The 21849-nt window shown below is 44.7% G+C and overlaps 1 protein-coding gene across 1 annotated transcript in view; it reads right to left on the reverse strand.

The window, feature by feature from the left end:
- Positions 1-21849, reverse strand: part of LOC134457277 (plasma membrane calcium-transporting ATPase 3-like) — a 66621-nt gene that overhangs the window by 21140 nt on the left and 23632 nt on the right. The window contains exons 5-12 of the mRNA XM_063209208.1: positions 14198-14338; positions 12625-12693; positions 11785-11823; positions 10969-11133; positions 10368-10582; positions 4642-4884; positions 2404-2645; positions 249-483 (exon numbers count right to left, since the gene is read on the reverse strand). Of these exons, the coding sequence (XP_063065278.1) occupies positions 249-483; positions 2404-2645; positions 4642-4884; positions 10368-10582; positions 10969-11133; positions 11785-11823; positions 12625-12693; positions 14198-14338 (1349 nt within the window). The remainder of the gene's footprint in view (positions 1-248; positions 484-2403; positions 2646-4641; positions 4885-10367; positions 10583-10968; positions 11134-11784; positions 11824-12624; positions 12694-14197; positions 14339-21849) is intronic.

The following is a 21849-nucleotide window of genomic DNA, read 5'->3' on the forward strand; positions in this document are numbered from 1 at the left end:
AAAGCAGCGTGGGATTTCCCAGGCTAGATTTTCGCCTAAATTCATTCATTCATTCATTCATTCATTCATTCATTCATTCATTCATTCATTCATTCATTCATTCATCCTTTGACCTCATGATGACGTCGGACTTGTTGTCCCATTCCTTCATTCATTCATTTATTTATTCATTCAGCCATTCCTTCATTCATTAATTTATTTATTCATTCATTAATTCAGCCATTCAGTCATTCATATCCAAGTTTTACCTCCGGGCGTACGGGGTCCTCGATGCCGACAACACAGATGCAGACGAGGTTGGTGATGATGTCGGCCTCGTTGTCCCACTCGGGCTCGGGGCTGGCCGGCAGGTCCCTGTAGGCCACGCAGATGGTGCGCAGGCCGTCGCAGGCCATGGGCTCTATCACGTTCTTCACCATGTCGTCACGGTCGCGCGGTCGGAAGGCACGCGCATCCCCGCTAGCTCCCAGGATGGAGGTGCATCTGAGGAGAGGAGATGGACAGGGAGAGGTGCGGAGGTAGGACAGGATGAAGAGGTGCAGAGAGGGAGGGAGGAATAGAGAGAGTGAGAGCAAGAGCAAGAGGGAGAGAAATGGGGAAACAAAGAAAAAGAGAGGGATGGAGGGAGGTGTATTAAGATTAAGAGAGAGAGAGAGAGAGAGAGAGAGAGAGAGAGAGAGAGAGAGAGAGAGAGAGAGAGAGAGAGAGAGAGAGAGAGAGAGACAGGTGCAGAGATGGAAACAGAAGCAGACACAGAGACAAAAACAAAGACAGAGATAGAGAAAGGGAAGTAGACAGAGTGACAGAGAGAAAGAGAAAGGGAGGGAAAGAGAGAAGGAGAGAGCGAGGTTGGGAGGTTTGGAGTGAGTCGACCAAGACAAAAAAAGGAATATGCACTCAAACCTGGAATATAATGTAGCTTTGGAAAGTTTTAACTTTGTCAAGGTGTCTGTGGTCGTCGGGCCACTTTTACCCGAAAAAAAGGCGGTGAGTATAATTTTAAACTGTGTATCGCATTGCCCGTGCGCCTCTGTAAATCAACCCTTGCTCTGTATAAATAGTAAAATCAATGCAAAGAATTTCTTCTTCTGTAGTTTGTCTGCCGTGTTCCCAAATATAAAACCCAGCTAAGGTCATGACCTGTCTGCTGTGTTACACAATATTTGAACCCAAAAAAGTCATGGCTGTTTATAGGAGTGTGGTAGTGTCTCGCCCACAAGGTTCTGTTTTAGCATACATGTGCACAGCTGAAAAGCCTTCACATTGTTGAGTGATCAATCAATCAATCAATATATATAGCACAATATCACAACTATACAGTTGACTCAAAGTGCTTTCAAATACATACAAAATACACACATACACATTACCACATTCATATAACAGCTCTGGAGGCTGACAAGAAGGTACCAGTTGTATGGTTCACAATGCATGCACGCACAAGCCCACAAGCAAGATTCTCTGGAGGCTACCTATGCAATTTTGTGTAGGAATGTTGCCCATAGCCAATCGTGTCAGTAGCATCTATTCAAACAATCTGCAATATTCCACCCCTCTCCACCTGGCTCCCTTGCTAATAACACGCATGCACGCACGCACGCACGCACGCACGCACGCACGCACGCACGCACGCACGCACGCACGCACGCACACACACACACACACACACACACAGTAATAGTACTACATTAGATACTAGACCTAGCTGAAAACTGTCAGATGAACATAGGTCTAAGTCTAATTCTAAGTCTAGAATTCAACAGATATCTGCAGGCCAAAGACGTAGAGTGTAAATATTCCTCTGGCCTAGGCAGCCATGTTGTAAAAGTTAAGGAGTTGGACTGTAAAATCACGGGGTTGCAGGTTCCATTTCAGCCCTTACCAATGCCTTCCTCCCTCCATGGCTGAGGTGCACTTAAGCAAAGCGCCTATTCCCACACTACTCCAGGGACTGTAACCAAAAGCCCTGTAATATCTGTAAGTCGCTTTGGATAAAAGCGACAGCTAAGTGGAATGCAATGTAATGGCACACGGAAGTAATTGACAATGTAATGAGTCACTGGCGATAGATAAGAGGAGACAAGGTGACAAGAGAGGATTTGGGCGACAAGAGGCGATTCGAGCGACTTGAGTGACAGTTTGTTGTCGAACTTCAGCGAATATTATGCTAATCAGCTATGATGCAGTTTGGCAACAGCACCGCAGCCAATTGGAATGTCCAAATGCTTGCATTTGGCTTTTAACTGGCATATTCTGTCGCTTCCATCGCTCGTGTCATTCTGGCTATAAACACAGAGTCCATCAATTCTTTGTAGCTAGGTCGCCTTGGGTGTGTTAGCAGGGTAATGTAATGTAATGGCCTGACAAACAGACCAACAGTCAGACATATATACGTAAACTCACTTCTTGAGCAGGATCTCGGAGGCGCCTTTGGCGTACATGCGGAAGGAGCCGTCGGGCAGCTGGATGACGGTGCTCATGGACTTGCGGACCGAGTTGAAGGTGTAGACCTTGTAGAGCTTCTCCTCGGGGATCTGTTCCCTGACGGTGGCGTAGTCCCTCTTCAGGTCCAGCACGAAGCCCAGCAGGGCGCACTCCGTCTTGTTGCCCACCTGCTTGGGGAGGCCTCCCTCCTGGTCAGCCGCCTACCAGAGAGATTGGTGTGTTAAGACACAACCTCTTTTTATTTATTTAACAACTTCGACAGGCGGACGAAGATGCGTCTGTCTATGCGCTCTGCCGCCTTGTGGACACAGGAGGGAATTACAATTAGAGAATGCGTTTCAGACGGACAGACGGACATACCCTCTTATAGAGATGCTAGGACGGACGCATCTAAAAATACATACTTTTTGGGCTGTCAGACCTTCGTAATTGATGTAGGAAAGTCAGAGAGACAGGAAACAAGAGGGGAGAGAAAGATGGGGAAGGATTGGGAATCAAATCAAATCTGAATCAAACCCGGGTCCCCGGAAAAATGGCTAGGCGCACTAGCCCACTGAGCCATGTCACCCCACCACCCCTTTTATAAGTTTGTTCTCATCAGAATGACAATGACCTATATAATGAATATATAATGAATTGCTATGGTTGCAGTAGTGTAGTATTATTGTAGTGAAGCTTTTTTCATGAAATAATGCGTTCCACTGGTGGAATGGTGGAATGGTATGCATTATGAGGCTTCTGTGGTTGGTTGTAATTAGTGATTGATATAGTATATATAGCATATAGTATACACAAGGTTCCCTTATGTACGCACTGTACTTAAATGTATTTACCGTACACAAATTGCCAAAGATGGTGATTACTGTAATCAACAAGGCTGACTTGAACAAGACTGAGTTAAACGTGATAACATAACATAGTGTATTTTAACATATAGAGTACATTACAATTGCCTCGTGTTGCTATGTTGGTATTACTACTTGGCTGACCATGGCTATATCCTCATGTGAAAATGTGATAATACGTTTTTTTATTGAGTGTTGTAAAACTATGTTTAGGTGGTCCAACAGAGAGGGATGTTTTGAGACATACTAGATGCCTCCACATTTAAAATGGGCTTTTATTCACACAGCAGCCGTGAGTGAATATCAAGGGCACTCCATCCAGCCATCCCCATAACTCTGCATAATCAGATGCTTCTCACTAGTGCAGCAGCAACCAGACAACAATACAATAGGGAGGATGGAGCACTCTTGGTTTAGCTCACAGGGCTTTATTATTTGGTGCAGAAGAAGTGTGTGTGTGTGTGTGTGTGTGTGTGTGTGTGTGTGTGTGTGTGTGTGTGTGTGTGTGTGTGTGTGTGTGTGTGTGTGTGTGTGTGTGTGTGTGTGTGTGTGTGTGTGTGTCTGTGTGTGTCTGTGTCTGTGTGTGTCTGTGTCTGTGTTACTCTACTCTTTACTTAAAGGTAGAGTATGATATTTTTTAGTAGTTTAGTTCCAGAGTGTATGCGGCCCAAATTATATCCTTTTTCATGAGTATTTTCCACCAATATCAATTTTTAAGACAGGTAAAATTTTACTTTTCATACAAAAATGTCGATCTGCATATCTGCCAGTTTGAATTTCTAGGAACAGATATCTTAAGTTGCAAAACAGCACATTGGTCAGACCATTAAACATTACTTCATTACTAATGCCCATCAAATTTGGGTTTTGTTGCAATGACCAGTAGCCTGATAAATGTGAGACCGGAGTAATTTAGTCTGGCCCCGATGAACGATACCTCCGAAGATTGTTGATGAGAACAACCTGTCGTTTTTTCAAACCGTGCCGGCGCCCTGACCAATCGGCTATCTTTGCCGTTGATGTGCTTTCCCAACGGTGTTGCAAGCTTCGTCGTCACTCCCTCAAAACCCCGCCCGCTTTGATTCAAAACAAATCGCTGCGTTGTGATTGGATTTGCTAGACTCAGGGCACAGTGTTCAAAAAGTTCTCAGATCCGAGGCCAGACCCACTCGCAGCTGAACATTTTCTGCGTCCAGCGGATGGCGCTGGTGTACCAGGCTAAATTACCAGCACAGTTGTAAAGCCTACTCTGGCTACAATCCTAAATACTCTACCTTAACTTTTTAAAAAGCACTGTGATATAATACCTCATCAATCAGCAGTAAGTTTTTAGATGTTGCCCAGGACTCACCAGAATCTTGGACGTGTAGGCACAGTTGACAGCAATGGCACTAACTAACAGGTCTAAGGTCTTGGAGTTGATCTGGCTGGGGTCTGGGACCTCGTGGAAGCGTTGGTCCCCCGTGTAGGCCTGCACCACTGTCATCCGGTTGGTGGTCAGGGTACCAGTCTTGTCCGAGCAGATGGCTGTAGCATTGCCCATAGTCTCACAGGCATCCAAGTGGCGCACCAAGTTATTATCCTTCATCATTTTCTGTGTAAGGAAACATGACAGTATGGGTTTACTGATTTAGACGAACAAGGGGTACTATGGATCGCAGAACCAACGAAGGGTGAAAGAACCAAATAACATATTTCACTCATCAAATATTTGGACATGACTGACAACTACATACTGTATATGATATGTGAATCCATGAGAGCAATGTCAATCAATAAATCAATAAATCAATAAGGACATCTTATTGTATGTCAATGTATGCAGAACTGAACATAATTTCCGTTGATCAATTGGTTAGCTTGTGTTGTCTACATTATCAATGATGCTATTGCACCTAGACTTTCAGTATCCTTTATTTCATTCTAGAAAATAGAATGTTATATAAATAAGCCTGTCTTTGGAAGGGCCATTGATTGTAGAAGGGAGTCAAGTCGGTTCTTCTGGTAACACATGGCCACTAATAGCAAAGCCCACCTGGACTTTACTTCCAGTAAAGCCTTTATAGTGCATTAAAAGCTTCCATTCCATCCTGAAGGAAGGATGCCACAACAGTTACCAATATAAATCTGATGGGGGGGAAACTGCATTCATTTGAAACATACACACTGCCCGCAATGCACACACACACACAATGGAACCCAAAGCAGTGGTTTGTGATATGTAGCCTGCGTTAGTTCTGCCAGGAAGACTCGGATCACCTGTGCATTTCGCAGAGCCAATCAGCGGCTGCCATCTCCTTTATAGCGACGTGTCTAACTCTCCCTTCTTGCTGGCTTTAGGCATGGCCGGTCCGAAATCTCCTCCTCCATCCCCACCGCCACCAGTTGGGTCCAGTCTTCCTGTCCGGGGGGTTAAAGGTCCAGTTCCTGCTGCACGGCTACGGCAGGCTCTACTGGATCCGCCAGCGCAAGACCCGGGCTGATGATTGGACCTCCGCCAAATACTGTCTACTTATGCCAATTCCATTGTCAACTACGTTAACATTCAATCGCTAAATACGAATTCCTCTCTCTGTCTACTTATGCCAATTCCATTGTCAACTACGTTAACATTAAATCGTTAAATACGAATTCCTCTCTCTGAGTCTTAATGGCAGAAGTGCTTTCAAAAGGCAGTAAAGATGTGCTTTCCACCTCTGTTGAGTGATGTCAGCAGATTCAGTACACCCAACAAAGATGTTACGGTAACTACCTGTATTATTCAGTAGTCACGACGGGGCAAAGCCGTGACTTTCTTCCTTCTTTCACCCACAAGGACAAATTAGCTTGTCACATGCCCCTCACAGACGGTGGCTTTAGCTGAAGAAACTTGTTACATAAAAGAACACAATCCCAATGACTCGAGTCTGCCATTGAAATGGAAAAAATAATTGACCTGGTTTAAGTGCTAAAAAAACATACGTCACCTGCACAAAAAGGCCACACAACTGTCACTGAAATTAATTAATCTGAGCTGAAAACTGAGCTTTATCTGTCCTCACTGAAGCAATTAATCAGAGGGCAATGCAGCTCAGACAGAGCAGCGCCCTAGACTGACTGCTCTAGCCTTGCGGGCCATCCTACATACTTCCACCAAAAGATTGTCTCCGTACTAGTCTGGTAACTCTTTTCTGTGGAGCAAAGAAAACAGCCAATAAGCGAATAAGCGCTCCACGTGGGGGGAGAAAGGGGGAGGACGCTTGTGGCGATGACTTAAACGTCTGCGGTATGTAGTTGTTGAGTAACTGCTGGCGATTGGGTGAGAGCTGTCCAATACGAAATGAAATGGTAGTATTATGGGATGGTTAGTACCAGGCTATGACTGCTGTAGGCACAGCCTGAAGGTCCATCCGGTGTCATGTTGATATGAGCAGCCCATCAAACTGAACTACCAAGCCAGATTCTAAAACACCATGTTCACTAGGCCTCTAACTGATACTGTATCGAATCGAGAAATCGTGATACACAGAGTCACAATACTGTATCGTGACGCAAGAAGGCAGTATCGCGATATGCCCTTTCAAAGTTCTGTTACCATTCAGTCCAGAAAACAACCAGAAGATATGATGTCATGGTGCTTGGAAGCTTCAATATCCTTATTATTGTAAATTTGTTTTTTACATTATAAGTAACCTCTTGTAACCTACTCTACCTGTAAACGACCATCATAAAGATGCATTTTAAAAAAAATTGTGGGGTGTATCGAACCGTGGGTCAAAAATCGTGATACGAACCGAATCGTGAGTTGAGTACAGCCCTAATCTTCCTGAAGGAGTGCTGGTCACTACGGAGTGCTGCTTCACTTTTTTCTCCTAAGCACTATAGCTCAAGGGAATAAGTTACTTACAGATATGGTCAAACTTAACTCCAGTTCTTGCTGTTATTTAAGTGATTGTTGTTGTCCAAGGACTCCAAAGGCCCACTGCTTGATGAAGTTAAAAAGCATTTAATAAGATGGGCTGACGTGTGGCGACAAGTACCTTCTTCAGAGCCTCAAACTACCAAGCTATTTCAACACACTAGGCACTATAGTAGCGCGGCTATGGGTTAGGGTTTGTGCTTGGGCCATGTTGACAGCATATTGCTAGCTCATCTCGATGAAACAGCCCCACTGTTTTGCAGAAGCAGGGCATAGACTAGCCTGATTATCATCGACTTTCAAATCTCTTCGAGACTTGGTCTGACCAAGAGCATAACAAATAACATTTCCCAAACGGCATTTCCCAAACGGCCTCCCTTGGTTTGCTAATGGTTGTTTGCTTCCCAAAAAAGTGGGAGGAGTTCAAGTTTTTTCGGGAGCTCAGAAAGTACTTGCATTGCTCTTGACCAGGGCCTCGTTTCCGAAAGGGCCTTAAGTACTACTTAACGCTACGTGCTACGTAAGTTCACACGTAACACCATCGTAGAGCTCACGGAGCGTTTCCCAAAGCCAACTTAGCAAAGAACCATCGCAGGTTGACACGTAACTCTAAGAGCAATCCACGAGTGGTCTAGAGTAGTCTTAACGCGCTAAGATTGATCGTAGCGGCATGGCACAGTGGAGACACCCACAGGATATGAAGGGAAAAGAAGAAACCTGCGCATAAGATTGCTGTTTTAAGACGCGAGAGGCATGGCACAGTGGAGACACCCATAGGAAAAGAGGAAACTTGCGCTTCAAGTTGATGTTTTAAGACGGGAGTGTAGCCTAAATATCATGGCAGCACAGTTGACACTGCAACGAAAATAAGAAGGTAACATTAATTGTGGATGTGTAGGCCTATAAAATAAAAGTAATGTGTTTGGAAATATCTTACAGGTAGTAAAATAGTTCGACTGTGTTTGATAAACCTGGGCATAATTAAACTGTGATCAATCATAATTTGTGTGGGTGCTTCATCAACAAGAACAAGGCAAAATGAATAAGGGGCTTCGGCAACCAGAGACAAGAGTGTTGATGTCGGAAGGCCACTTCCGAAACTTTATTTATTTTATATTTTTTGAAGAAAAATGGTCAGCGAGTTGTTGCACCCTCTTTCATTTTCAAGTAGCCTAAGAAAGGGAAGGCGACGCCGAAAATACATGATAGTTGTAGGCGAAGGGTAAGCTATGACAAAAATTAAAAAGGCAGCGATGGGGATTCGTGTAGATTTTTTGTTTTAATAACAGCAGACTGCCGTGCAAAAATGTCCTCACAGTTGTGAAAGTCTTGAGCGCGCGGTACTTTGCGCACCGTTCACCACATGTGCCAAGCTCCTCTCCCTATTCCGACTCTAGTAGGCTAAGCAATAACAAAAAGGCAGCGAGGGGATGTGTCAATTTTGATGGACATTGTTTTTCATAACAGCATGCTGACGCGCTCCCGACATTTATCAAGCCTTGAACGCCTTGAGGTTGTAACTTTGCGCATCCCAATTCGGAACTCCAACTAGGCCTAGACCTACTTGTCTTAAATATTAAGCTGCAGTAGCCAAGTGCACGCGCTTTATCTGGGTCTTAACGGCGTAGCTCATTATTACCGTCAGTTGGGAGTTTTGCATGATTTCATCGTGTGTGTGCATTTTATTTCATTTGCCAACAATAACTCCTGTCGATAGTTGCAAACTGCTACAAATGTAGTCCCACCCTTATAGAAAACAACTTTTGATACTGACACACGCCTTACATTTTGTAAATGGTTTAGCAGCAGATGACGGCGCAGTTCACTCCGAGTACACTTCAGCACTAAATGTGTGGACAGCGATCCTTAAGAGCGACGCTACGAATGATCTTAGAGGCTGTGCACGCGCGTTCATGTACGAGTGTCTTTGGGAAACAGTCGTAGGAAATCTAAGAACATTCGTAGGATCACTGGTTAACGACACACGTAAGGCTAAGAACCATCGTTATCGGGAAATGAGGCCCTGACTAGTAGCCACGCTGAAGATGTTGCGTCACTAGGAGGGCACGGCCTGGCTAGGTATAGACAGGAATTAAGCATGAACAGAGAGTCCTAAGAAGCTGTTGCCAGCCAGACAGGCAATGAGCGGATCCAGACAGCGTACAGTACTTTTGCGAGTTTCTACTCTCGCATCGATAGATAGAAACCCACCAGCTTCTCAGAAGGCAATCCAAGCAGCCCCACCCCAGCAGCGAGCGGTCAAGGACAGCACAAATTCAAACTGCCATTGATCTACAGGAGCAGAGGAAATTCTACCCCTCTGTACGTCCATTTTTTTCCAAAGCTTTCACACATTCAAAGCACTTCATACCAGACAAACTCAGTTGGATTATTTTCTGCTGCAAGTGCAGTCCACAGTAAACACAGACACAAATAACATACACACTATCAAGAACGATCGACTCTGGTATTGATAGTTGTAGTTGTTGTTGACAAATAATAACCGTGCCAACCTTGAACTTTGGCCACCCACACCCAAAGGAACAAAAAAAGAAATGTACAAGGTACACCAATGTAAATCAACAGGCCAGCAGGACATAAAAACATGGCGGCACAGTGGCAGCCAAAGCTCTAAATCAGACTGGCGTGAGTGAGGGAAGAGAACGAGACGAGGCTTGAGCGAGCAAGCAAGGGAGCCAGGGAGCCAGCCAGCCTGCCTGCCAGCCAGACGAGCCTGTCACCACCAGGCAAGCACACTAGGTAATTAGCTATAGGACCCCGGGTAATGACTGGTTACGGACTTGTATACAAATGACAGCCATGACAACTTTGTGACTGAGGCCAAACCTCCCTAAATTCAAAGCCTTTAAAAGGGGGCAATGATGTTGCTATCAAAATCTCTTTTTAGAGGGGTCCCTCCCCCCAATAGTTTCAGGAGAAATAAGGGGGCCGCAAGTGGTCCCTCTTTGCCGATTGCGCCCAAATACTTAAAAAAAAAAAAACTGTTCCCCGGGGACCATGGAAGCCGACAGAGGGGGCAAGCAGTTCACTTGTCCAAGGCCAAGGGAGAGAGGTTGGAGCAAAATTGGGAGCCTATTACATTGTATGTATTGGCCCTTTCAGATTGGTTTTGCCCTGTGAATGGTCAAAGCTGCCAGCGGCCCTGCAGGGCAACTCACCTTGACAGAGTAGGCCAGCGAGATGGTGACAGCCAGGGGCAGGCCCTCGGGCACGGCCACCACCAGCACAGTCACGCCGATGATGAAGAATTTGACGAAGTACTGCACGTACACCGGGGTGCACTCGGTCATCCACACGCGGCCCTGCACCACAAACGTCTCGATCACAAAGTACACCACCAAGATGATGACCGTGATGGCGGACATCACCAGACCTAAGAGAGGAAACAAAAACACATTAGTGGAGTAGAGTACAGATATTTCATTTGTATTTTTCATATTTTGTTTTTTTGTATTTTCATATTTTTATTTTTTGTTTTGCATATTGTATATTGATATTTTGTTTCGGATTGACAGGGAAGTGAAAGATGACAACAGGACACCAAACTATGGCCTGTTACAAAAACGCATTTTTTGTTTGTGAAGCACATTGGATTGTCTTTCTTTGTATGAAATGGGCTACACAAATAAATGTGACTTGACCTGACTTGACTAGAACTGCAGAGTAACACCTACCATGAACCACACCACACCTGCATGAAATAAAAGAGTGTGAGAAAGGGTCGAGGAGGTGGATAAACGAGTGAGGATCTTCTCTTGCCTGCTTTGCCAATCTGCACGGCCAGCTTGGTGAGTTTGCCCTGCAGGACGGACTTCTCCTTCTTGGGGCCGCTGGATTTCTTCTTGGCGCTGTCCTCCACCTCGCCGCCCTCCGCGCTCTTCAGAGGCTGCATCTCCATAGCTACCGCTTCATCCTGTTTCTTGGCTGGAGCAGGGGCGTGGCACACACACAAAAAAAAGTTAATCTCAGCAGGTACCGTATGAGTCGCATGGAAACATGTCCCTTTCCTCGCTCGCTTTAATCCTCCCTCCCAGGCCCGCAGACTGGGGAGGACAAAGGGGTATGCTGTCCCGGGCCAAGGGAGATAGGGGGCCCAGAATTGGGTTCCCATTACATTGCATGTATTGGATAGGGGGCCCTTTCAGATGACTTTGTCCTTGGCCCAGCAAACGCTGTCAGCAGCCATGCTGCCTCATATCCTAAGTCTACCCATATCACGGCCAACTCAGCATTACCAAAGCGGAAATCTGCCAAACTGGCATAAAGACGAACACCAATGGACTAGTAATAATCGGACGCTTCTTACCACAGACTGCACATATTTTTTAGCAAAACAGTGAACACCAATGGATTTATAATAAGAGGCTTCATTACATATACTACACATACTTTTCACTAACAATGAAGTGTTACTGTTTCTGGCATAGTTTCTCTAATTTTATGTTGTTATTGTTATATTTTTTCATTACATAAGTAGCTGTCATACTAGTACTGAGGCAGTAGCAGAGGCAACAGAAGAAAGAGGAGCAAGTCGGAAGATGGCTAGTGAGATGACAAAAGTAATAAAATTGTTACCTTTATTAGGATTGTTCTCCAAGTTTCCATCTTGCTTTCCTACGATTAGAAAAACAAAATGGCACTTGTGAATGAAGTCATCTTACGATCTTCTAAAGGGATATTTCTACAACTACAGAGCAACACTGTGGAAGGAAGGAAGTAAAGTAGGAAGGAAGGAAGGAAGGAAGGAGAGAAAGCAATAAGGCAGTAGGGAATGAAAAGAAAAGTGTCAGACATCTACCACCACAGGGCAACATCAGGACAGGGGTGCCAAACACAAGGGCCAGTGACACGTCACACATGAGTATGAATGGGTAGGACTAGGAGCTGCATGGTGTGTACACGTAGACCAACATAAAACCAAACAAAAACCCCAAGTCCTACACTTCACACATGCCTGCGCATTTACGGTAAGGAAGCAGTAAGAGAAGACTTGCGTTATAGGCAACGGACAGAAAAGCGGGGAAAAAGTGACCACCATAATCTCAAAGAAGAAGATGAAGAAGAAGAAGACCTAAGGGAGTCCTAAGTCCTGGGCACAGACTACACAGTAAAAACTGCAGTGGGAACTCAACACTGCTCTGAAAATATATGGTCCCAATCGATTCAGCGTTAATTCAACTCTTTGTATGAGGGGCAAACACTTAGAGAGTTGAATTTAAACACCGTTTTGGAGCATATATGTCCTCACAGCCTTACTATAACACTCACAGAGTTTAATTGAACAAATTGATTGGAACTATATCTCTCAGAATAGTATTAAATTACCGCTGCATTTTTTCACTGTGTATAAAGCCTAGAATAGTAGTAGTACTAGTAGTAGCACACACTGAGTCCCTGGTGAGGAGCATCACGTACCATTGGTGATGGTCATCTGTTTGGTGTCGACTGCAGCAGGATACTGCACAGATGAACTACTAGTGCCCTCTGAACAGGGGGTGAAAGTTTGGAGGGGGTAGGTGGGAGATACAAGAGGGGCGATGACAAGTTTTAAAATAATAATAATAATAATAATAAAGAATATAAATTATTGAAAAAAAGATGAACAAATAAATAATTTCAAAACCAACCAACTGACATAAGTAAAACAAAACAACGGCATGGCTGAGGAATGGCTAAAAATGAATGAATGACTAGCACAACACACCAGATGCAGTACTGTGCCGCCTGGTGTACTTCCATAATCCACTCCACATATACATATCCACATGTACAGTAACATGTACAGTATATCAGGTGTGAACATTCTCATTCATCCAGGTCATGTTCATCAAAAGAGCAACTGGATCCTTATTTTGGAACCTCTGCAAGGTCCAAAAAATGGTTCAGTTGTTTTAAAACTAAATTCCTTTGATTGACATGTAGCCTATATGACATTAGCACAAAGCAGAGTACAGACACACATTCAGCATCTTCAGTGGAAACCCTTTTATACTATGGCTGAAAATACTACAACAACTATATCTCATGCACATCACTTTAGTTAGGTGACTCATAGCCAAAGGTAGTCATTCAAAATCGATATAAATTATATAAAAACGAGAACATTTATAGCAAACTGCAAATACTGTCCTTCAACTACCCGTTATGAAAACTGTTATTAGGCCTATACATCCTTCCCCTGACTCTGGCCGTTCTTTAAACTTCTGCTTCTAGACACCCTTCAGGCTGTAATGTGTGTTTTACAAGTGCTACATTAGCCAAGGCAAAGCACTTAGAGACAGAGCTTCTGCAATATCTGCTCGCCGTGCGCTGTGCTGTCTACGCCCTTTTTCCCTCCCTTTTTTCAATAATTGATATTTATACTCTGCAGTAAGGGGGCCGCGCTTGCTTCTCTGTGGCGCAAATTATTCAGCAACCCTCCCTTTTCTCTCTCTCTCTCTCTCTCTCTCTCTCTCTCTCTCTCTCTCTCTCTCTCTCTCTCTCTCTCTCTCTCTGTTTGTCTCTCTCGCTCTCCTCTCTCCAGATCCCTCTGTCAACGGTGTGGCGGGGAAGGCATAGATCTGGACCAGTAGGTTCTTCTCGAATTCGCCTGCCCGTTGTGAAAATAACTTGGTGGATACATTTCCAGAGATAATGGCACTGCAGAGGAGTCTGCAGCTGCATCTCAGGTAGCAGGCCATTTATATGTGAAGGGAACGAGTCCTTTCTCTAAGCTGTGAGTGTGTCTGAGTGCAGGGGTTTAAGCTGTATAAAAACAAGCATGGGGGTATCTGATGGTGGATGCTGAGTTTTTGTATGTTGTTTGTGGGCAAGTGTGAGTACATATAATGTCACCTTGGTGGTCTTGATAGGCACCATGTAAAAATGAAACATATTTTCACTATACCATATTTTTATATTCTACACATGAAAACAAAGCCACAGTAAGATTGGATTGCCTGGGGAAGGCGTTTCTTCTTTTTCCTGTTCAGTTTGACTATTTACATACCTTTCTTTGGTTCCTTCTTCTCCTTCTCCTCCTCCTCCTCTCCCTCTCCGGCACCCAGGAGAGTGAAAATGATTCCTGTCTGAGAGTTGACCCCCACCGCAGTGACCACCATCCTTCCAGATCCTTCCATGACATGAGTGCCTGAGGATACAGAATGGAGTAGAGTAGAGTGAAGTAGAGAGTAGAGTAGACAAGGGCAGTGTAGAGTGGAGTTCAGTGGTGTATAGTATAGTATAGTATAGTATAGTATAGTATAGTATAGTGCAGTATAGTATAGTATAGTATAGTATAGTATAGTATAGTATAGTATAGTATAGTATAGTATAGTATAGCATAGTAGAGTAGAGTAGATAAGACCAGACTAGAGTAGAGTCGAGTTCAGTAGAGTAGTGAGCAGAGTATAGTAGAGTAAGCCAGATTAGGGTAGAGCTGAGAAGAGTAGAGTATAGGGCTGTAACAATACACTCAACTCATGATTTGGTTCGTATCATGATTTTTGACCTACCGTTCGATACACCACACGATTTCTGAAATGTATCTCATTTGAAGCTTGGAAGCACTATCACATCGAATCATGTGATTGCTTACATCAAGATACAGAATAGTGAATATCGCAAGTATTGCGATTTCTCGATTCGATCCACTATCGTTACAGTCCTTGTAGAGTGGAATTAAATGAGTAGAACAGATTCTGGTAGTGTTGAGTAGAGTAGAGTAGAGTAGAGTAGATTAGATAGAGTAGAGTAGAGTAGAGTAGAGCAGAGCAGAGTAGAGTACTGAATGTATCTCGGCTGCATCGTAAATGAGGCATGCCCTCAATGTATTAGAAGAATTTAAATAAAGGTTCAGATCAAATCAAATCAAGTAGAATAGAGTAGAATAGAATTACTTTATAGGTCCTAAAGGAAATGAAGGCGTCTAGCATTATAAAACGCACTGCACTGATCAAACACACGTCTACATACACATACATTCACTAAGATGCTTGTTACATGTATGCGGAAATGTTTAAAAATGGATTTTAATTCTTATCCATTTACACAACATGTGGATAAAAATAAAAGTCAGGTGTGTTTTAGCCCCCTATGGGGTATTTTAAAAGCTGGAGTCTAAAAAGGTGCTTTCTAAAACTGTATACATGTAAATGAGAGGCCACACCCAATATATTTTCAAAGATATCCATATACAGTAAGGGTGCTTTCCAATATGTGGCCTCCCATCCTCCACTTGTGCTCGTGGCCTCGCCCCGCCTCCGTGGAGAAAACAATAAAGTTTCCCCGCTGTCTTCCAAGCCAATTTTTGGGGGAATGTTTTTCATTCATCATCCGGATTGCAAATGAGAAAATGACATTTCTTTTGCAAGATATGTAATGAATTTTCTGTCATCGGTCGGACGTCATCATGAGGTCACAATCAGGCAAGTGAGCAAAGGATGACGGAAGTCAGCATATTGGAATGTACCCCATGTGCAAACAGCTTCTTAGCCGAAAAAAAAACCACGACGTAGGAAAATATCCTGATAAGGAATACAGCACATCATTGCAACATAGCATACATGTATGCCATGCCTGATCTCTAGAAGGCGACAGTAGTCAGATAGCAATTATCAAGTTCATTCCAGACAATTAACACCATCCCAGTACAAATACAAAACACATACAGTACATAAACACTGCACGCACTCAGACGCATAAATAATGTTTGAACTTCAGAGGCTACAGCAGTCAAATAGCAATCTTGAAGTTTGTAATACCGGCGACACACAAAGTACCCCCAGTACACAACCAAAACCCATAAAACAAACACACTGTCAACAATTTCCCCCCCTGGTGCTGTCTCGGGAGGCCGAGGTTGCTACCCACAGGACTGCGAGCAGCAAATATTCATTTCAATAACTGACACACTGATAGGCATCTAACTCTTTAATGTATTTTGCCGTCTTCCTGATTGAGCTTGTCTGATAAGCAGCACACACACAAAAAAATGTCCTCCTTTTCTCTGGCCTGAGCCCTTATTAGCATGTAATCTAATGAACTGTGTGCTAGAAAGCTCCTTTGTGGTTTAATAAATTAAGGCTAGCAACGCATGTTGAGGAGATGCTACAGAATGGGAGGTGACAGTAAAGGAGAACAGGCAGGCAGAAGGACTTGATGCCCTGGCTCTCTCTACTTCACTCTACCTCTCTCTCTCTCTCTACCTCCCTCTCTACCTCCCTCCCTCTCTCTACCTCCCTCTCTCTCTCTACCTCTCTCTCTCTCTCTCTCTCTCTCTCTCTCTCTCTCTACCTCCCTCTCTCTCTCTCTCTCTTTTCTTTTTTTCATTCTTTGCCTTCCCCTCTCAAAGGCACTCACGTTCTCTCTCAAAATATATTTTCTTCTTTTATTTGTTTTCACGCAAGACAAATTTCTGTGCAAACAGACAATAAAAGTTTATCTTATCTTATCTTATCTTATCTTATCTTATCTTATCTTATCTTATCTTATCTTACATCTCTTTCTAACACACCTCTTTCTCTCTTTCCATCTCTCTCTGTCTCTCCCCCTCCCTCTCTCTATCTTGCTACCTACCTACACCTTTCTCTCTCTCTCATACTCTCTCTCTCCATCCATCATCCCTCCCTCCCAAACATTTGCCTGCAGAGGAAATGGGGGGGAATTTGAACCGGCAGAGATCAATGTGAATTCAAGAACCTTTCAGGGGCACCACTGACTGTGCCAGGCCAACGGGGGGATTGTTTTGTGGATGCGTTCCAGGGACTCAAGGGCAGGAAAAATAACACCACTACTGATCTTACCTACGTAACAGCTACCGGCCAACAAAGCGCCTCATAGTCTTCAGAAAACCATTCATACAATGCAAAGCAAACCACCATCATATTCATAGAATACAATATCACAGAATCATCATGTGTTACCTTTCACACCATTCATGCAAAAAGCTCACATTCTTCAGCAAATTATTCAAACTGCACTACCATCATTTTCATAGAAAGACCTAGAATCATTGTGTGTCTGTGAGTTTGTTCCATGTATTCCATTCCATGCCATTCATGTGAAAACATAACCTGCCAACAGAAAATGGGTCCACAAAAATGCAAAATACAAAATGGGTCCACAAAAATACGACAACTGCTGGAACCTGGGGCACCTTACACTCTTCAGCAAACTATCCACGCTACTTACAGTAAACTAAACTGCCACCACTTAAATAGAATAAAATTTAATAGAATCTTTGTGCCGTTTGTCTGTGTGATACTTTTGTTTTTATTCCATTTCACACCATTCATCTGAAAAAATCCTAGTCTTCAACAAACCATTCATACTAAACTAAACGGCGGCCATCTTCACAGACCAATTATGTGGTGTGTCGGTGAGTTTGCTTTTATTCCATTTTACACCATTGAAGTGGAAAATATAACCTTGTACCACTAAATGGGTCCACAATGAGCTCATTGTGATTCATTATTTTATGACTGCATAGTCCTCAGCAAACCATTCACACTGAACTAAACCCCCCACCAGCTTCCAATTTCATAATCATTGAGTGGTGTGTCTGTGAGTTTCTATTTCACACCATTGAACACTGAAAACACAACCTTTCAACATCATATGGGTCCACAATGGGTGATGGGGTTCGTTACTGTGTGAGTGTATTTTATGTTTGTGCCACATCACCAGGCAGGATGAAGGGACATTAGAGGAGGAAGTCCAGTGTACAGTGTTGCCAGATTGGGTGGTTTCCCGCCCAATTGGGCTACTTAGGATGGCCGTCTGCGGATAAAAATGGCACTTGGTTCGTTTTTTGGCTAACTTTTAGCCATAGAAATCAGTAAAATTGGGCGGGATTTGGTGCTTCCAGGCAGGTTGGGAGCATTTTTTTTGCTTGTAGAGAATGTGTCAAGCCTGTGTTTGTCAGTGAATCTGAGGAAGACCGAGAGGTCGAAACGTCATTGCCAATGAATGAATGAATAAAAAGAAGAAAAAATAACTTAAAGCAGAAAAAATCCAAAGGAGTGTGCAAAACTTTTTTTTAAACTGCATTTTTTTTGGGCTGGAAATCATCAGTCTCATCTGGCCACCCTGACAGTGTAGTGTAGACTGGTGACAGAGCGAGTGCAGTGCAGTGCAGTGTAGTGTAGTGCAGTGTAGTGTAGTGCAGTGCAGTGTAGACTGGTGACAGAGCGAGTGCAGTGCAGTGCAGTGTAGTGTAGTGCAGTGTAGTGTAGTGCAGTGCAGTGCAGTGTAGTGTAGTGCAGTGCAGTGTAGTGCAGTGCAGTGCAGTGTAGTGTAGTGCAGTGCAGTGCAGTGTAGTGCAGTGCAGTGTAGACTGGTGACAGAGCGAGTGCAGTGCAGTGCAGTGTAGTGTAGTGCAGTGCAGTGCAGTGTAGTGTAGTGCAGTGCAGTGTAGTGCAGTGCAGTGCAGTGCAGTGTAGTGTAGTGCAGTGTAGTGTAGTGCAGTGCAGTGTAGACTGGTGACAGAGCGAGTGCAGTGCAGTGCAGTGTAGTGTAGTGCAGTGCAGTGCAGTGTAGTGTAGTGCAGTGCAGTGCAGTGTAGTGCAGTGCAGTGTAGACTGGTGACAGAGCGACAGAGCGAGTGCAGTGCAGTGCAGTGCAGTGTAGACTGGTGACAGAGCGAGTGCAGTGCAGTGCAGTGTAGTGCAGTGTAGTGTAGTGCAGACAGGCGGACGGAGGAGAAATGGTGTTTTCCAGTGCGGTGCAGGCAGCTGTCATTAAAGGGATGAGCAAGAGTCCCTTGTGGCGCCTTAATGTAGAACTGACCTGCTCCGCAGGAAACCAACCAAAATGGGAAAGGGAAGAGTGTGCTTGTGTGTGTGTGTGTGTGTGTGTGTGTGTGTGTGTGTGTGTGTGTGTGTGTGTGTGTGTGTGTGTGTGTGTGTGTGTGTGTGTGTGTGACAGAGAGAGAGAGAGAGAGAGAGAGAGAGAGAGAGAGAGAGAGAATGAAAGAGAGAAAGAGAGAGAGAATGAAAGAGAGAAAGAGAGAGAATGTGTGTGCATGCTTGTATGCAGGGTCGCTGAGAGGTTTTCCAGGGCCCGGGATAAAGTCTTCTGAAAGGGCCCCCCATCTAATAAGATATAATGTAATGGGGAGCCATTTCTGGGCCCCCTCTCTCCCTGCGCCCAGGACAACTGACCCCTTTGCCCCCCTTGGTCGGCTTCCCTGCTTGTACACTGTGTGTGTGTGTGTGTGTGTGTGTGTGTGTGTGTGTGTGTGTGTGTGTGTGTGTGTGTGTGTGTGTGTGTGTGTGTGTGTGTGTGTGTGTGTGTGTGTGTGCAGGATGTACAGTGTGTGGAGGTCAGAATCTGATTACCCATTACCATCCACAGGGGAGGAGAGGAGAGCAGGGCAAGAAGAGCAGGGTGGACTGAGTCAGTCAGTCAAAGAGCCAGAGAGTGGAGCCAATGAGATTCCCCCCCAGCCACACAGAGACATAGTGACACACCAGACACAGACACAGCCTCCACTGCCATGGCTCCTCCATCACACGCACACGCGCGCACGCGCGCACGCACGCACATACACATGCATGCATGCAAACACAGACACACAGACAAAGACACACACACACACACACACACACACACACACACACACACACACACACACACACACACACACACACACACACACACACACCACACCCACACACACACACACACACACACACACACACACACACACACAGGGCTCATATTTACAGGCTTAGGCTCAGTAGAGCCACCTGCCACAGTAATATTTTTTAAAACGGATGAAAAATGGGAACGGGGGCAGGACAGGCAGGCAGGCAGGCAGGCAGGCAGGCAGGCAGGCAGGCAGGCAGGCAGGCAGGCAGGCAGGCAGGAGGGAAGGCAGAGCAGGGGAGGGGAGGGGAGGGTGGTGACTGGTGGAGGTGGGGGATGGGGAGGTAAGGAGAGAAGAGGAGAGGAGAGGGGCACAGTACTTTGCCAACAACAGAAGATATCCAGCTAATATCTGAAGGGATGTCGGCTGTCCTCAGGTGGAGCAATGATGAACCCGGACTAGTGCACACAAATGTTATTGTTTTTGAAGAAAATGGCTGCTTTTCAAAATCATACCTTTTGCCTTTTACGTACATATGTCAGGGCAACAATGGAATGTGTACAGTATGTGCATACCCTGTGTGCTTGTGTGTGTGAGTGTGTGTGTGTGTGTGTGTGTGTGTGTGTGTGTGTGTGTGTGTGTGTGTGTGTGTGTGTGTGTGTGTGTGTGTGTTCGTGTGTACGTGTGCATGCGTTTGTGTGTGTGCATACTGTACGTGTGTATGTGTGTGTGTGTGTGTGTGTGTGTGTGTGTGTGTGTGTGTGTGTGTGTGTGTGTGTGTGTGTGTGAAAGCGAAAAGTGAAAGCCCATTGGGAAACTCCAACTCCCATTGTCATTGTGACACAGCACTCCACAGCACACAAGTGAACACTGCACACTGCTCACAACGAAATTGCATTTATGCCTCACCCGTGCAAGGGGGCAGCCCTCAGTGGCGCCCCATGGGGAGCAGTGCGGTGGGACGGTACCATGCTCAGGGTACCTCAGTCATGGAGGAGGATGGGGGAAGAGCACTGGTTGATTACTCCCCCCACCAACCTGGCGGGTCGGGAGTCGAACCGGCAACCTCTAGGATGCAAGTCTGACGCCCTAACCGCTCACCCATGACTGCCCATGTGTGTGTGTGTGTGTGTGTGTGTGTGTGTGTGTGTGTGTGTGTGTGTGTGTGTGTGTGTGTGTGTGTGTGTGTGTGTGTGTGTGTGTGTGTGTGTGTGTGTGTGTGTGTGTGTGTGTGTGTGTGTGTGTGTGTGTGAGTGTGTGAGTGTGCATGTGTGTGTGTGCATGTATCTGAACATAATCTCATGATACCTACACCACTGGTTAAAACAGAGGGGGCAAAGCTGCTCTTCTGTAAACAGGCTACTGTATGCATTGGCCTCATATGGCAGCTGGGCTAGAGTTTCATGTAAAGTGCTGCGACAGGCATGCAGAGTTTGCAAACACAGGTCCTCCCATGGATTTACAGTACATTTGTGCTGCATGGGTAAACGGATAAACAAACAGTGTATCGCATTGCATACACAAACCTAAAGTCTGGCCCGTTTTATAAGCAGAGTTTCTGAGTGAATTATTTTAGCTTGTTATTATCAATTTGTGTCACACTACAACTTGTCCTTTGTCAAGAACATTTAGCACCACCACCACATATTGAGTAGTCACAGTGGTTTTCCATGCCATCATATTGAAGGAATATTTTTTACCCCTTAGTGCAGAGCCTATGTCATAACCTCACTGACACAGAAATTGTAATGACCAAGTCTTAACCCGTTACTTGAGGCTCTCTGTAATGTCATAGCCATGTTTTTATGATGTAGTTGAGTCTTTTCCGCACTGAGTGAACAAAGAGACCACAAACGCACAAAGAAGGAATTTTAAATGAATGAATCACCCTCACGAGTCAGACGATCCTTCTTGGTTTGAATTTCTGAAGTTTACTAACTTGTAATAAACTCACAATAGCTACTGGCATGGCAGTCTGTTTGAAAAAGCAAAAAGCAAGTCTTACACACGGTTAATCTGTTTTTAAACAAACCAATGGACCATTTAACGGCACTACCCCTGGAGATGTATCG

The sequence above is a fragment of the Engraulis encrasicolus genome, chromosome 10, assembly GCF_034702125.1.
Source record: "Engraulis encrasicolus isolate BLACKSEA-1 chromosome 10, IST_EnEncr_1.0, whole genome shotgun sequence".
In the NCBI taxonomy this organism is placed as follows: Eukaryota; Metazoa; Chordata; class Actinopteri; order Clupeiformes; family Engraulidae; genus Engraulis; species Engraulis encrasicolus.